The sequence below is a fragment of the Lutra lutra genome, chromosome 16 (assembly GCF_902655055.1).
Source record: "Lutra lutra chromosome 16, mLutLut1.2, whole genome shotgun sequence".
Lineage (NCBI taxonomy): Eukaryota > Metazoa > Chordata > Mammalia > Carnivora > Mustelidae > Lutra > Lutra lutra.
Genome location: NC_062293.1, coordinates 52,153,601 through 52,170,600, shown reverse-complemented (window position 1 = coordinate 52,170,600; position 17,000 = coordinate 52,153,601). Strand labels below are relative to the sequence as shown.

Sequence of the window (17,000 nt, the reverse complement as noted above, 5' to 3'; positions counted from 1 at the left end):
GATAGGCCTCATCCAATCAACTGAAGGCTTAAACAGAACAAAAAGACCAACCTCCCCACCATGCACTCCCAACAAGAGGTAATGCTCCAGCAAACCAGCTGCAGACTTATCTCCACCCCCAACTCTCCTAGGTCTCCAGGCTGCGGGCCCACACTGTGAGCCAATTCATTATGAAGAGATAATCAATCTCTTTATATGCACACACACACATCTCCTGTTTCTCTGGAAAGCTTAATACGCACATATGAAAATATGCCCAACCCCATTAGTAATCAAAGAAGTGAAAAGGGGCGCCTGGGTGGCTCAGTGGGTTAAAGCCTCTGCCTTCGGCTCAGGTCATGATCCCAGGGTCCTGGGATCAAGCCCCACATCGGGCTCTCTGCTCAGCAGGGAGTCTGCTTCCCCCTCTCTCTCTGCCTGCCTCTCTGCCTACTTGTGATTTCTGTCTGTCAAATAAATAAATAAAATCTTTAAAAAAAAAAAAAGAAGTGAAAAGAGGTGACAGCAGATTGGCAGTTAATGTTGTCAGTATTGAGCATCAAATAGTAAATATTGGTAGGGGTCTACCCCTGATGATGAGAGCAGAACCTAATATAACTGTTTAAGAAAACAATTTAGTACTCCTACCTAGAAATTTCATGACAAAGAATAATCCTTAAGAGAAACTCATGCACTGTGGTTAACAAGACTGCATCATACCTTTGAAATGTGCTGAGAGTAGATCTTGAAAGGTCTTATCACAAGAAAAGAAAATTTTGTAACTATGAGTCGTGATGGATATAAGTAAACTTACTGTGGTAATCATTTTCCAATATATACAAATATCAAATCATTATGTCATATACCTAAAACTAATATGTTGTATGTCAATTATATCTATCTCGGTTAAAAAAAAATTTTTTTTTACTAATTTTTTAAGTAATCTCTACACCCAACATGGGGCTCAAACTCACAACTCCAAGATCAAGAATCTCATGTTCTACCACTGAGTTACCAGGTGCCTCTGAAAAAATTTTTTTTAAAACTCTTGCACATACGGCCACCTGGGGGGGCTCAGTCATTATGCCTTCAGCTCAGGTCATGATCCCAGGGTCCTGGGATCGAGTCCCATGTCAGGCTCCCCAATCAGCGGGAAGACTGCTTCTCCCTCTCCCACTCCCCCTGCTTGTGTTCCCTCTCTCGCTGTGTCTCTCTCTGTCAAATAAATAAATAAAATTAAAAAAAAAAAAACAAACTCATACACATAGATGTCAGGGGACACATCCAAGAACACCTGTAGCAGCAGATGTTTATTCTTTGAAAGAATAAAAAAAAATGGAAACAATGCAAATATCCATTGACAGAAGATGAAATGATTTATAATATATTCATCCAATAAAAGACAGTGTCTCAATGAAAATAAATTACTGCTACCTGAGAGAGTCAATTATCATATGGTTTCACTTATTTGTGGAGCATAACAAATAGCATGGAGGACAAGGGGAGATGGAGAGGAGAAGGGAGTTGAGGGAAATTGGAAGGGGAGGTGAACCATGAGAGACTATGGACTCTGAAAAACGATCTGAGAATTTTGAAGGGGTGGGGGGTGGGAGGTTGGGGGCACCAGGTGGTGGGTATTGTAGAGGGCACGGATTGCATGGAGCACTGGGTGTGGTGCAAAAATAATGAATACTGTTATGCTGAAAAAAATAAAAAAATTAAAAAAAAAAATTACTGCTACCTACATCTTATGGATAAATCTCAAAATAATGGTTCAGTACAAGAATCCAGTATAAGTGAATTTTTTTTAAAATATTTTATTTATTTATTTATTTGAGAGAGAGAGAGAGAGAGACAGTGAGAGAGAGCATGAGCGAGGAGAAGGTCTGAGGGAGAAGCAGACTCCCCATGGAGCTGGGAGCCCGATGCGGGACTCGATCCCGGGACTCCAGGATCATGACCTGAGCTGAAGGCAGTCACTTAACCAACTGAGCCACCCAGGCGCCCATAAGTGAATTTTTTAATGCAATTCCATTTATATAAGTTTAAAAATAGGCAAAAGTAATCAATATTTTTAGAGATCTATAAATAGTTAGCAAAATTATAAAGAAATACAAGGGAATAATTAGCATAAAATTTAGGGTAACATTACCTCTGGTTGGGAGGGAGAAAGTAAGGAAAGACACACAGTGAGATTTGGGGAATGGTAATGATCTATTTCTTGGCCTGAGTATGGTACATGGATGTTTACTATATTGTTTAAAAATATATGTATATATACATTTTTAAACACCATTTTGCTTCTATATCATATGTGATATCCACAGAAAAACACCTTTTCCTAAGGCATCTATAAAAGAACTATAAATTGTGCCATCATCCAAGAGCACTAAAAAAGACACTTTCCAAGGAGTGCCTGGATGGCTCAGTCTGTTAAGTGTCTGCCTTTGGCTCAGGTCATAATCTCAAGGTCCTAGGATCAAGTACCACATCAGACTCCTTGCTCGGTGGGGAGTCTGCTTCTCTCTCTCTCTCTGCTCCTGCCCCTGCTCATTCTCTCTCTCACTCTCTCTCAAATAAGTAAATAAAATCTTCAAAAATTAAAAATAATATACCTTCTAATTCAAAGCCCTCAACCAGAAAATAGATCTGATAATTGCTATAAATCAATCTCATTCAAAGTTTAAACAATATATAAATTATTGGTTTCTACCTTGCCAAATAAAGAAAAAAATGTTACGGGTTATCCGTATCATTTAGGAGAGCGTTACTTAAATAAATAAATACTAAGGGGAAAAAGCATGCAGGCTTCTTCCACAAGCTGACTTTAGGCCTTAGGTGGGATGAACCACAACTCCTTTGGACCACTCACCTGATACTCAGGTCATAACTCCCGCTCAGTAGAAAGTTCTCCTCCTCACACAAGAAGAGGGCGCGGACACTCCCAGCATGGCCTCGGAACTCAGTGGGTAATTCCTTTACTTGTATGACATCTAGAAGCTGGATCTTCCGGTTGGATGACACTGCGACCAGATCTCCCCCAGAATAGTGAATGACTCTGTTTCGGTCCCACCTGAGTTGCCGGGGGCAGAAAAAGATGATCCATGAAAGAAAAGTTAGTCCTTCCAGAACTCCCTTAGTATGATGACTGTCACCTGCAGGGGTGGTATAATGGAAAGCAGAAGGCACACTCCTGGTGGACCCCTACCTCATACCATACCAAGTCACTTTAGGTTAAAACCTAAAGACAACAGAAAAGCTATTAAAAAAGAATCTACTAATGTATGATAAATCATCAAGAGAGGATATTCTGTTGAATATGCATCATTTCCCAAACTTGTCTAACCACAGAAATCTTTTTTTATGGAAAACATTAGAGGAACACAGCTTGGAAGCCTTATGCCAACTGCATATCCCGCTGTTTCTTTCTTTTTTTTCTCTCTTAACCAATATCCAATGACTTTATGTCAGGTTCAAAGTACTGTGCTAAGAGCTACCATGGGAAATACAGAGATGAATTAAGATATGGATCTTGCTTTCAATGAGCCTGCAGTCTAGTAAAACAGGGTAAGTTCATTTTCCAGTCATAAATTATTAGCAAATAGATAAAATATAAGCAAGATGACCAAATCATTTATTGTCCAAAAGCAGTCTTTTTCATTGTGAAAGGTGACACGATTATTAGTAACTTCAGGACCACAGAGTAAAGTGGGATTTTTTCAGCAAACATGGATGGAGTCACATCTGAATATGAGAAGTAATTCTTGATATCTTCGTCCTCATTCCCCTTGTTACATCTAGAGTTCAATGAGCCATCATCTCTTCCAAAGGGCACTTATCACCATGCCATCCATAAAAAACTCAGCTTTGCCTTTCCGCTGTCTGCTGTGTCTTCCCCTTACTGACTGCTGAAGATGTAATTTGTAAGTAACATTCACAGTCAAAAATAAAATAGAGGCAGTCTCCACAAAACCTTATGAATAAAGAGTGAAATCCTAGACCTAAACTATGGCAGAAAGTTGATTACTGGGGCACCTGGGTGTCTCAGTCGATTAAGCAGCCGCCTTCGGCTCAGGTCATGATCCCAGGGTCCTAGAATCGGGACCCACATCGGGTTCCCTCCTCAACGGGAAGCCTGCTTCTCCCTCTCCCACTCCCCCTTCTTGTGTTCCCTCTCTGGCTGTGTCTCTCTCTGTCAAATAAATAAAATCATTAAAAAAATTTATAGATATACATGCAAAGAAAATTCTAGAATATACATAAGTATACATGAATATTAATAAAATGAATATTAATTTGTGTACTAATATACATGAAGATTATAGGAGGTCTTTGCCTTTCTCTATACATTTTCTAGTATTTAGTGGATTTCTTCTTTGCACTAAGCATATTATCACTTCTAAAATTGAAATAAAACCATACAAATATTTCCAAAAAAGCAATGTTTTCATGCATGTGACTTGTGTGAAAGTTGGTCAGTATACCCGAAATTACAACAGGAAAGTGTCCTCTGGCCATGGGGAGAATGGTGCAAACATCCAGCCCTATTCTCCGAAGGGGATCTCATGTTCTTGGGGGACTGGAACTTGAGGGGAGGAAGGATTGCCTTTCCAAGTGAACAGGGTCATGGAAATCCTAAAGACGCCAGTGTGGGTAATTCAAGGGTCCCCGAAGACCTGGGTTCTGGCCCTGGTACCTACGTGTCTGAGAGGATGCGGATATTATAAGTCCCACAGAAGACATTTCTCTCCTCCATTTGGACCTGCTGAGTTTCCTGGTTCTGGTATGCGGCCCACAGGTTGTAGTCATTCTAACAATGGAACACAAAGTCAAATCACAGTGGCAACTTTACCCCAGGCCCCAAACATGCACCCCCGAGGACGCCCCCAGCAAGGACATAAGGGCCCAAGGATTCTTTTGCTTCAGGTTGTGGCTGCCACTGCGTGTGGGGAGGGAGGGACCCCCGAGCAGACCCCAAAGTAATCCATGGAGAACCAAGGGTCCTGATTTGTCTTCCATCTCTTCATATTTTCTGTGTGTTCTGATTCCATGAACTTTCCGGGTCACTGATAGCTCAACTTTTCCAAAAAAACGAGCTCACAAAGGGCAATGCTCACAAAATAAAGTCACAAGTGCCCTCTGGCCGGCTCTTTTGCAGAAGTTGAGGTTTCGTGGGCCTATTGCATCGAGACCTGAGGGTACAGGGCATGCTGGTGGGAACTCAAACCGTATGTGAAATCACAGCACCCGCTGTGCATTTGGGCCTCAAAGTCTGCCCACAGAGGCAAGCTTGGTTCCTCCTTACAGCTGCCTCATGGAGTACACCATTGGCCCCATGAATTATTCTCATCGTTTTGCAGGTGAGATATAGCTGAGCCTCGGGAGGAAGAAACCAATTTTATCAAGTCTCAACAGGGGTGTTTTCCTTCCTTTTCTAAGACTTCCTTCCTTCCTTCCTTCCTTCCATCTTTCCATTTTTCTTACCTTCCTTCCTTCCTTCCTCTTCCCTCCTTCCCCCATCCCTCCCTCTCTCCATGGGACACTTTCTGAGCCACTGTGGCATGCCAGGCAGGCTAAATTCTGTCACAGATGACTCAACCAGACTCTCGCTTATCATTCCTCTTTCCATCCATACCCTTCCCACCTCAAATAGCAGGAAATGACAACCAGGCTAGCAGGAAACAAAAACACAGAGTGCCTCTACCATGAAAGCAAAGAAGACCACAGCAGCACATTTGGACCTGGGAACCCTTCTGGGAACATCTCTTCAAAGTCTCCTTCCTACGTAGCCTTCTTCTCCGTGCCCGTAGACTCTTCCTTGGGATGCCCGTTTTTCTGGACTCAACCTCCTCCTTGATCTCTAACCCAGTAGTGATGTCCACCTTAGAAGCCTTGCCCCTGAATCTCTCAACCTGCCTCCCCTCAAATGTCCAAGCATCTCTGATATCCTGCCTTGAATTCATCAAGTCTTCCTTGGCTTCTCATGGCCTGGGCTGGAATGCCTTGGCTCTTGGTCATTGGCCAAGTTTTGAAAGCCCAGAAGCTCCATGGTGGAGTCACTGGGAGGAAAAAGATCTGATTCAAATCCCAGCTCTGCCACTGAACAGCTAGGAGACCTTTGCGATTTTTGGAACCTCTCAGCCTCCATTTCCACGTCCAGGAACTGGGAGCGATGATATCCACCCGATCTACAGCAAAGATCAAGTGAATGATGTGTACAAAGCCCTTGGCACTATGCTGGGCACACCACTCAAACTCAGTCCCCATGGCAGTCACCAGCCCTGGGAAGCACTCTCCTATACCTTTCCCTAGTGGACCCCTTAGCTTCCTCGTCTGGCTCTTCCGTGTTTCTCGTCTGTTGTCCACAGTGCTTTACCTGTTTCTCTCTCTTTCCTAAAATTACAACATTTCTAAAATATCAAACACTGCCTGGGTAGTCCTTTCTCATCAGGCAGTTACAAGCCATGTCACCCAGAGCAGGGTGTTAGCTCTGTTATACTTAGGGCACCAAGCTCGGGAAGAATGGGTCTGCGTCTTACTTGCATCTCTGTCATTCTGTCAGGGAGACCTGAAACTCTCAGCGCCTCAGTCTTTTCATTGGTCACACGAGTGAATGGGCCGATCCAAAGATATAAAATTCAGGTCATGGGGCACCTGGGTGGCTCAGAGGGTTAAAGCCTCTGCCTTCGGCTCAGGTCGTGATCTCAGGATCCTGGGATCGAGCCCCGCATCGGGCTCTCTGCTCAGCAGGGAGCCTGCTTCCCCCTTTCTCTCTGCCTGCCTTTCTGCCTACTAGTGATCTCTATCAAATAAATAAATAAATAAATAAGTAATCTTTTAGAAACTAAATAAATAAAATAAATAAAATTCATGTCAAAGGAAGTCCACAGATGTGTTTTCTTTAGCCCCCATAGTTTTGGGTTTTCTTAATGCTTTTAATTGGCTGCCCGCATTTAAGGAAAAGGAGAGATGTCACAAGATAATTCAGATTTCTGACTTCTCTTGAAAGCTCAGATGGATGCCAAGGCTGAGGTCCAGTCTATGGCCATAACTCGAGGGAGCTGTGTAGCACCTGGACCCTTCGGATGGGGAGGGAAGTCTCCAGCTCCTGGTGGTTCTGCCACACCCACTCACCCCCACAACCGCCCTCATTCCTGTGACCTGTCTGGCTTCTACAGAAAGAAGAACTGGATGGTCACTCTGGTCCTTTCTATCCCTCGAATTCTAACTCATATACACAGTTGCCTTCGAGAAGCTACAGTCTGGACACCCCTTATTGAGTATTCTTTTGGGGCCCATGGGACAGATTTCAAAATAGAAGACCCTTGAACAGAGAGGAGGGAGCAAGAATCTGATGGTTTCAGGAATGACCACCAGGCCTGGATAAACCGTAGAGAGAGCTCAGAGCCTTTCTTCTGTCCTTCACTGTTGCCCAAGATTTGATATGGGGGAGTCTATGGTTAAGTAACTGCCCCCCTTCATTCCTAGAACCAGAATAAACCTGGAAGCGAGAGGGAAGAAAGCGTAATCCATTCTGGACCCTGGACATTCTGGACCCATCCTGGCCCTTCCATTCCCGAGCCACGGACCCTCATAGCCTCTGGATGCGTGTGGCCTGATGGGTGTTAAGGAAAATCCCAGCCATCCCTGATATCCACTCATTTAACAGATGAGGAATTTCAGGCTGAAGGAGAGGAAGTCACTTGCTTAAGGACGCACAGAACTTAGGGAATGTCGCCTCCTAGGCCCTAAATCCACGTACTATATCCTATATTCTATATCCTCCCGCTTCCTCTACCCTCATATGACGACTGAGTCTGGACTCCAGCCTGGCTAAGGAGAACAGGACGCCACGGTGACTTGCCCCAGATGCCACTGCCACCCACCTTTGTTCTCAGTTTCAATTTCTGATTTTTCACACGTATGCACTTCCCGTTATCCGTTATTTTAGGAACTGGGATAAAAAGCTTGTTGGCATAGTTAGGATCGATTCCCTTTGTGTAGGATCCCTGAGGGAAAAATCAAACAGAAAATGGTTATTACTCTTGGCCCTTACTCCCCAAGAAGAGGGGGGAAACTCGTCCTTGACAAGATCTGAATGGCGGGTAAACTCTGGCAAAGGAAGGCCCAGGTCTGACCTGTGAGGCTGGTAGTGTGCACGGACTGGTATAAGGTGGACAGAACACCTGGAGGGACCCCAGTAGGACATGGCCAGAATCCTCCACTTCCCAGAGGATAGCCCGCCTCCCAAGGCCGGCCTCTTCCTGTCTTCTCTTATCTATCTGTGCTGGGAAACACTTGAGCTACCGGCAACTCATGACACAGGGCAAGGCTTCAGGCTGGAAAGAGAAGTAAACATGCCAGAGGTGGACACTATTCCAGGAGAATAGTGCATCTTGACCCAAGAATATACTTTGTGGGCTTTGAAACATCTGGGTACCATGTGCGGCTGCTCCGGGAACACACTCACGGTCCTCTCATTGCCAAAGCCACAGTATAGCTCTCTGATGAAAACAATCCCCCACTCTGTGAGGTTTCAGGAAGGCTCTGCCTCTCTCCTCCTGAGAGGTTTCCATATACGTCCTCCCTCCTGGATGCGCTGACCATGGGGTGATTAACGGGGAGACCAGACACAAAGGAAGTCACTACTGAACCCTACAAAGCAACAAACACGGGGCAGGAGGCCAACTAAGGATCTAGGGAAGAGACCGGAAAGGCCCCCAGGTAGGCCAAACTCAATGCGGAAATGAGGCGGGTCTCCAGATCGACCCCTCCCCCCCAGACAGGAAGTACCTGCAAGAAGGTAATATGGCTCTGAATGAAAGGATGCATTGACAGATCCATCTTGACCTGCTGTACCAGCATGGCCCAGTGCTGGCTCACGGAGGCACACCTGTTCAGGCTGTTTTTATCCAGCATACCTGAAGAAAAAAAAAAAAAAAAAAAAAAAAAAAACATGGACCTGGGAACCTCCCAACTGGCCCGTGATGAGCAGTGTCTGGAGAAATCCCCCAGTACAGCCCAGCATACTTAGAATATATTTGGAGAGGTGAACAGGCAGGGAACGGATGAAGTCCCGGTATTTGCTGACTCCAGAGGACAGGTCTTTGACGACATCCAAGTCAACCAACAGATTGGAAGGCATATATTCGGCCTTCGACAGGCCTGCTTTTCTGGAAAACAGGCTATTCATCTCGAAAATGCACTGGATGGAGCTCTTCCATTGTCCATCTAGAGGAAAGCGAGAGAAAGGTGCGGGATGATGCCGATTCTGCGGTAACTCCAGGCCAAGAAAAGCCCTCAAGAAACCCTCTCCCCAGAAATAGAGCTCATCAGAATCCACCCTAAACCCCTGGATTTTTATCATTTCTTCTGCCAGAGTGGAAATAATGACCTCCCCAACGAAATGCACGAGGACTTTTTTAGCCTTCCCAGCTCAGGTAGGATACCTATAGCAGCAAAGCCTGCCCCACTCAAGTGAAATGGCCTTGTGCCTGTAATTTCCTTAGAATACCACAAGGGAAAAAAATATATAAACAATTTTGTAAAGGGACAAATGAATGACATGAATGGGCCAAGTACTGATAATTATCAACACTGAGTGATGGTTATGTGCCTGGTGATCACTCGGTCTTATCTGTTTATGAAATCTGGGAGTTTCCAGATAAAAAGTGCCTGAGAATTGATGCTTTGTGTTTCGTATAATGAGGTCATGTAGAGCTCTCGCCTCACACAAACCAGCTCAGGAAATCTTTGAGGTTATGCCCTAGTTCCCCACTGCTTTTGTTTCCTCCTCAAGACTAAATCCAATGCAGCAAAAGATAGGCGCCAGTGGGCTGACCTCTAGAGGCGTCCCCCACGCCAAAAAGTGAGGGGCCAGACAAGGGATTGTGGCCCGGGGCAGAGGGAGAACCCAAAGGAAACGCTCTTACAGTTCCCTTTCTGAGCTCTATTTTCAGGCATCTATCAGAGGCACCAAGATGGAGAAGTGAAAACATGGGCTTTAATAAGGTTATAATGATCACCTTCAATTCTTGCTTCTCCCCTACCGGATGTGGGATTCGATGATGTAATAAGGATCAGTGAGCCCAACATACCATTGATGCCAAATGAATGTTCATCTCCAAAACCTGCCACCCCCAGACGCTACTGCTCTGTGCCCACCGCCCCAAACCCATGGGGACTTCCCGATCTCCTGTCTATTAGCTTTTTTTTTTTTAAGATTTTTTTTTTATGTATTTGACAGACAGATCACAAGTAGGCAGAGAGGCAGGCAGAGAGAGAGAGAGGAGGAGGAGGCAGGCTCCCTGCTGAGCAGAGAGCCCGATGATGCTGATGCGGGACTCACAACCCCAGCCGAAGACAGAGGCTTTAAACACTGAGCCACCCAGGCGCCCCTCCTATTAGTCTTCTTGCTACAAGCTGACTTACCAGTATTAGATGCTTCGCCCCCCCTGTTTTCAAGCGAATTTTCTTTTCCTGAAGCTCTGGACAAAGGGAAGGATGCAGTCTTGGTGCTGGCTGCCCAGAAAACATCTGAGGTCTCATACGGCACGCTGTAGTCTTTCTCGGGAAAGAAAAAAACACATCACTAGTGTCTTGGTTGGGGCCTGAAAAGCCAACGGCCAAGACAAGGTGGCTTTTTAAGTGGGGTAGTGGAAGAAAGGACGTGAGACAAACAGTTTTTTGTTTGCTTGTTTGTTTTTTAAAGATTTTATTTATTTATTTGATAAGAGAGATCACAAGTAGGCAAAAAGGCAGGCAGAGACAGTGAAAGGGAAGCAGGCTCCCTGCTAAGCAGAGAGCTGGACGCAGGACTCGATCCCAGGACCCCGAGATCATGACCTGAGTCGAAGGCAGTGGCTTAACCCACTGAGCCACCCAGGCATCCTGAGGCAAACAGTTTTATTTCTACTTGCTTCTCTTCAGTCTACACAAAACGGACCGGGCAAGTTATGTCTGGTTTTTCAGGAGGAGGGAGGCGGGAAGGGGGGCCTCCAAGTTTCCATACAAAAATTGCAGAAAGGGGCGCCTGAGTGGCTCAGTCAGTTAAGCTTCTGCCTTTGGCTCAGGTCATGATCCCAGCATCTTGGGATGGAGACCCCATCAGGCTCCTTGCTAAGCAGGAGGCCTGCTTCTCTCTCTGCCTACGGCTCCCTGCTATGTGCTCTCTCTCTCTCACACAAATAAATAAAATCCTTAAATAACTAAATAAATAAAATAAAAAGCCTTCCCAGTGATTCTGATGCAAGCTGAAGTTTGAGAACTCCTCTTCAAGGTTGGATTTTATGCACAAGCAAGGAATATGGTGCAATGAAAGGGAAAAAGCCCTAAACCTGGACCTCTTGACCCAGGTTCTGTGCAGGGCAAACTAAAAGGCAAAACAATTCAGAAGCCTCCCCTTTACATCCCTCCCTAACCCTGTCTAATCCCTCACCCAATGCAGAAACCACACCAGCAAAAAGCAGTAGTGGCACAGGCCAGCCACATCTGGGTCTAACTCCATTTTAAATACCTCACAGTGGGGTCCCTGGGTGGCTCAGTGGGTTTAGCATCTGCCTTCAGCTCAGGTCATGATCCCAGGATCCTGGGACCAAATCCTAGCATGGCACGGGGCTCCCTGCTCAGCGGGGAACCTACTTTTCCCTCTCCTGCTCCCCCTGCTTGTGCTCCCTCTCTCTCTTTCTCTCTCTCTCTCTCTCTCTCATAAATAAATAAAATCTTAAAGAAAAAGCTTTAAAATAAGACAAAAAATACAAAAACAAATGCCTGACAGTTAAAAGTTCTGCACTTCCTTCTTTGTGTGCATTCTATACTTTTCTAGAAGGAAGTCGCAGTCTGCAATTTCTCCTTCGGTAAACAGGGCTGCAGGTCAGGACAAGGACATCTCTCCTGTATTCTGGAAGATCCCCGTCTCCCTAAGCTGGTCCACACCCCTGGTTCCTTAACAGGTTCCCCAAGTCCGGCTTCCCAGTCCCCCCGGGGCCTCGTTTACCCGCGACGTTGTTCCACTGTCTCAGAGACAGGACCCTGATGACATTGGCAGCGGTCAGCAGCAGCTTGGGGTCGCACATCTGCAGGAGAAAGAGCGTGTAATTCGCCTTGGTCCGGTGGGTGCTTCTTGCAAACCAGAACAAGATCTCCCGCATCTTCTGCTCCACAGTTTTATCCAACATCTGGTTCAAGGAAGACCTGACGATCTTCCCCTCCATCCTGCTGAGGTTGATCCGGGACCGGCTATAGATGAAATCCTTCCCCTGCATGGTCTGAAGGATATTCTGAAAATAGTGCAGCAAGTAGAGGCTACCCAGCTGCTCCAGGATGCTCACCAGAAACCTTCTCCGGGGCACCTCTCCTATCCTCCGGAACCACTGTTTGGTCGAGAAGATATTCCAAGCCAAGACACATGTTTCGCACTTTTGACACACGGGGACAGAACTGTCTCCCTTCTCACAACGGAAATACGGGGCATTCCCAAGCCTTGGGTCCAGGTTTTCCATGATTCTGAGATGACCAGCTCATTTTATCCTTGCCCGTTGTCAACCCCACCAAACACCAGAGGTACAGGAGAGGCGGACAGATATCCCAGTTGAGCCTTTTCTATTATAAACATTTCCCAGAGGAAAGGTAAAGCCCTGCGTTGGATGGAAAGCTGCTCTCTCCCAGAAACTGCCGGTAGAAGTCTGGCTTTTTGTACTGACTTCCTAGGAAACATGGCTTTTACCGTAAATCTCCTAAACCGGGCACTGCTTAGTAGGTGGAGGCAGTTGCTGTATATTCTGAAAGAGCTGGTCATCCCATTTCTAGAACCACAAGAATAGCGTCAGTCACATTGAAGTCATACGTGGAACCCTCTTAAAGGAAAAGATATATATATCATATATCGTGGAGCCTGGCGTTGAGCTTCGATTGTTACTAATGACTTGTAAATATTCATGATGTACTTCTTATGTTAATAGCTGTTTGGCTATAAGGTGGCTAGCCCAATGATCCTGAATATGTCTCTACTCATTTTCTAAAGTCATCGTTGAACTGAAAACACAAATGTTTACTACGAACGTAGAACGTAAGTCTAAGTAGTTCACTGGTTCAGAATGCTAACGAGAAACCTCGGCAGGGAAGTCCTCCCTCAGGGAAAAATTTCACTCAGCCTCAATCACACTCTCCTCTGGGAGGCAGCACCTGGACTGAATTCAAGATGCGGGGGCGGTCACCCCTTGGGGTGCATTACATTGAATACAACCCAAGGAAGTGTTTGAAAGGAAAGAACTTTTGATTACTTGGCGCAAGTAAGGAGACAGGAGATCACTCTCAAAGCACCGTCTCTCTTGGGGTTAGAACAGGAAGCTTTTATTCAGTGTATTAGGGGGTGAGAGCAAGGAGCTTGCATATACATTAAGGAATTTTACATGCTCTATTTCTTGGGCATTTCCGTTCAATTGCTCAGACCTAGACCGCCCACATGCTAGTGTATACATTATGTTGAAAAGGTGGCAGAAAATTCCGCCTCTAGGTGGAGATCTTACTACTATAAACAGATAAAGGTAAGTTCAGGACCAGGTTAGAGGGTGGGGACGGAATCGGTACACAGCTCTAAGCCGGCTCACACTGGCTCCAGGAGGAGATAGCCGGTGAAATATCTAGCCAGGGGCTATCAGGTGAGACACCCAGCTGGGCAGCTCTCAAAACAGCACCTTCCTTCCTGGCTCTCCTGCATTTCCCATCTTCTTTCTGCTGCTAGCTTTCAGTCCTCTGAGTACCTCCCCATTGCATCCCAGCCAACAGTACAGCCAAGTGGAGAAGAGTGAGGAGTCTGGGGCCGGACTCCTGGACCCCAGCCCAGCTGCTTACTAGCTCTGTGTGCACAAGCGCATTACCCAATGCCCAGTGTGTCAGTTTGCTTATTTGTAAAACAAAGACAACAATAGTTTTGACGGGGGCGGGGGTGGGGGGTGCGGTTTGAGGATTAAATGAGATACTATATGCAAAGCACTTAAAAGATCGCCTGTTACCTATTCAGCCCTCTAGAAGTGCTAACTATTGTCCTGTTGTAGCTTTCATCCTGGATGTCATCGGGATCATTGTTCTGGGCAGCCAAGTAATCAATGCCCACTCCAATCTCTATACAATCCCCAATCTCCATGTGCATACATTGAGATGCATGTAAAAAATGACCCTAGGCAGGCACTGGCTCAGTCAGTCAAGTGTCTAACTCTTGATCTCAGCTCAGGTCTTAATCTCACGGTTGTGAGTTCAAGCCCCATGCTGGGCTTCACTCTGCGTGGAGCCAACTTAAAAAGAAAAACAAAGAAGAAGAAGGACATGAAACGTGGTGTACCTGTCTCGTGAGGTCTTTACCATTTGCCGTGGCTTATGATCCATCCAGGAGTGATGACTTGGGTCATTACAGCCAGCCCTCGGAGTGCACACGGTCCCGCAGTTTTCCAAACAGAGGCTTCTGCTGTCACTTATGACCCAGAAAGAGATCAGGGTCTCAGTGGGCTTTTCAAACGTTTTGAACAACAAAATCCTATTTGCAAATCGTCTTCTTCTGTAAAAGCTCAATGTGGAACATAGACAAAATGACTTTATACTAGAATACATCTATGTTGTAAGTTCAAAGTTCACTTGCTAGCAAGGCAAGTAGGGAGAACAACTTGGCTATTTTGATGAAGACAAAACTTGGGGGGACGCCTGGGTGGCTCAGTCGGTTAAGTGGCTGCCTTCGGCTCAGGTCAAGATCCCGGAGTCCTGGGATCAAGTCCCACATTGGGCTCCTTGCTCAGCGGAGAGCCTGCTTCTCTCTCTCCCTCTGCCTGCCACTCTGCCTACTTGTGTTCTCTCTCTCTCTCTCTCTGTGTCAAAAAAATAAATAAAATCTTTAAAAAAAAAAAAAAGACAAAACGTGGGAACCTGAAGTTAAAGATGACAGACACGCGGGACACCTGGGTGGCTCAGTAGGTTAAGTGTCCGACTCTTGGTTTTGGCTCCGATGATGATCTCAGGGTCATGAGATCAAGCTCTGTGCGGAAGCCTGTTTAAGATTCTCTCTCCCTGAGGTGCCTGGGTGGCTCAGAGGGATAAGACTCTGAGGCCTTCGGCGCAGGTCATGGCCCCTGGGATCGACCCCCACATCCGGCTCTCTGCTCGGCAGGAAGCCTGCTTCCCCTTCTCTCTCTGCCTGCCTCTCTGCCTACTTGTGATCTCTTTCTCTGTGTCAAATAAATAAATAAAATCTTAAAAAAAAAAATACAGCTTCCCTCTAGGATTAGACCAGATGTGTGAGCCCAGCTGTCACTGCTCTTGTCAATGTTGTAATGATTTCCCTAGATTAAGCCAAAATGTTTGGTGTAACCGAGCATTTCTGCTGCCCATGTCTGGAGACTAGGCACAGTTAGAGAAAGGTATTGGATATCATTGCCTGGTTCGGTGGCAAAGGCAGTCTCACACAAGGGTCAGGACTGGAGACAGGAATCGGGCTGCGAAGGAGATCAGTTCTAACAGGTTGGTCTCTTCTACCTGAATTAGTATCTGGAAAAAAGGTGAAGATGGGTCAGCATCTAAACTCTTGGGGAGAGTGGCCAGGAGGAAAGAGTTCCCATACACATAGGGTTTGGGTCTCTACGCAGGAGACACACTATCAACGCCCCAGAACTACTACAAACTGAAAGTAGCTCATGTTTTTTGTTTTGCTTTGTTTTATTTGTTTTTAGAGAGGGAGGGAGGTAGAGGGTGGGCTGGGAGGGTAGGAAGAGGCAGAGGGTGAGAGTGAGAGAAAATATTAAGCAGCTGCACACCCAGCAGGGAGCCCGATGTGGGGCTCGATCTCACAACCGTGAATCCATGAACTGAGCTGAAATCAAGAGCCAGATGCTTAACTGACTGAGGCACCGTTAAAGTGGCTTGTTTTTGAAGGTCCAAATTAATCAGTGAGGCTGACATACATCAAAGCGGTTTTACCCACCCAGCTCAGTCTTGATTCCATGCTGAGGGCCAGCGGTGGCCCTGTGAGGGAGCACAAACCTGGGAGTCAGAGAGACTGGCTGGAACCCCTTTGCTGCTCCTTACTAGCTGTGTGACCTTGAACGAGGTACTTGTGCTTCCCTGAGCTCCCGTTTTCTTATCTGTAGAAGTACATAATCCCCACTTCGCAGAGTGCTGTCCTATGAAGACTAATTAATGAAATTAGGTGAGCAGAGAATTTCTTTCTACTTCCTCTGCATTCCACTCACTACCACTACACACACACACACACACACACACACACACACACACACACACACACGGCATCTTACCTGCAAGGTGACCGGATGGGATAAGCCAGTGATGGGGAACTAGCGCCGCTGGTAGGAAGAGGAAGGCAGGCAAATAGGTCTCAACAGTGTTGAGACCCAGGAGAGGAAAACATTTCTCAAAGGAAGGCTTTGGGGCTGAGAAGTCCACCTGGAGATTTCTCAGATATCCAGGCTCCCAGCAGCCTGTAGACGTCGTCCCAGTCCCCTAGCTGTCCTTTCTGCCCTGTGTTCTTCACGATTCTGATTAGATGGTCTTCCCATACCGCCCCAGTCTCTGCTTCCCTTTCCCGCTTGGAGAGCCCCAGGGGGGTAGGGCTGCTTCACCCTACCTCGTTCCGTTCCGCTGTCCTATCTAGGACTGCACCCACGGCCACCTGCCGGGCTCAGCCAGCAGGAAGTCGGGAAAGGGCTTGGTGGCTGGAGTAGGAGGGTGTGGGGTGAAATCAGGCTGTGCTGCGGCCAGCGACTCGCCCCTCGGTAATTCCCTTCCTGCTCCCCTTCTGCAAAATGGAGCTCGTACTTCTGCCTAGCTCGTGGGTGAGAGTCAGGGTCAAGTGAAGGGACGCATCTGAATGGCACCTTACAAAGTGTCAAGAACTATCCAAGTGTCGTTATCTGGGAAAGCGGGGGAAACTCACATTTTATCATCATCTCTCCTTCGTGCGGCGTTACAAAGTCAACTGAGCAAAGTTTCTGCTCCTGAGAGGTCCTCAAGTTCCAGGTATT

At 46.4% G+C, this 17,000-nt stretch overlaps 1 protein-coding gene across 1 annotated transcript in view; it reads right to left on the bottom strand.

The window, feature by feature from the left end:
- The window catches only part of LOC125086714 (F-box/WD repeat-containing protein 10-like), a 68,621-nt gene that overhangs the window by 23,071 nt on the left and 28,550 nt on the right, over positions 1–17,000 (bottom strand). Inside the window, 7 exon segments of the mRNA XM_047706045.1 lie at positions 2,852–3,052; positions 4,680–4,789; positions 7,866–7,988; positions 8,773–8,900; positions 9,010–9,210; positions 10,411–10,542; positions 11,975–12,496. Of these exon segments, the coding sequence (XP_047562001.1) occupies positions 2,852–3,052; positions 4,680–4,789; positions 7,866–7,988; positions 8,773–8,900; positions 9,010–9,210; positions 10,411–10,542; positions 11,975–12,496 (1,417 nt within the window).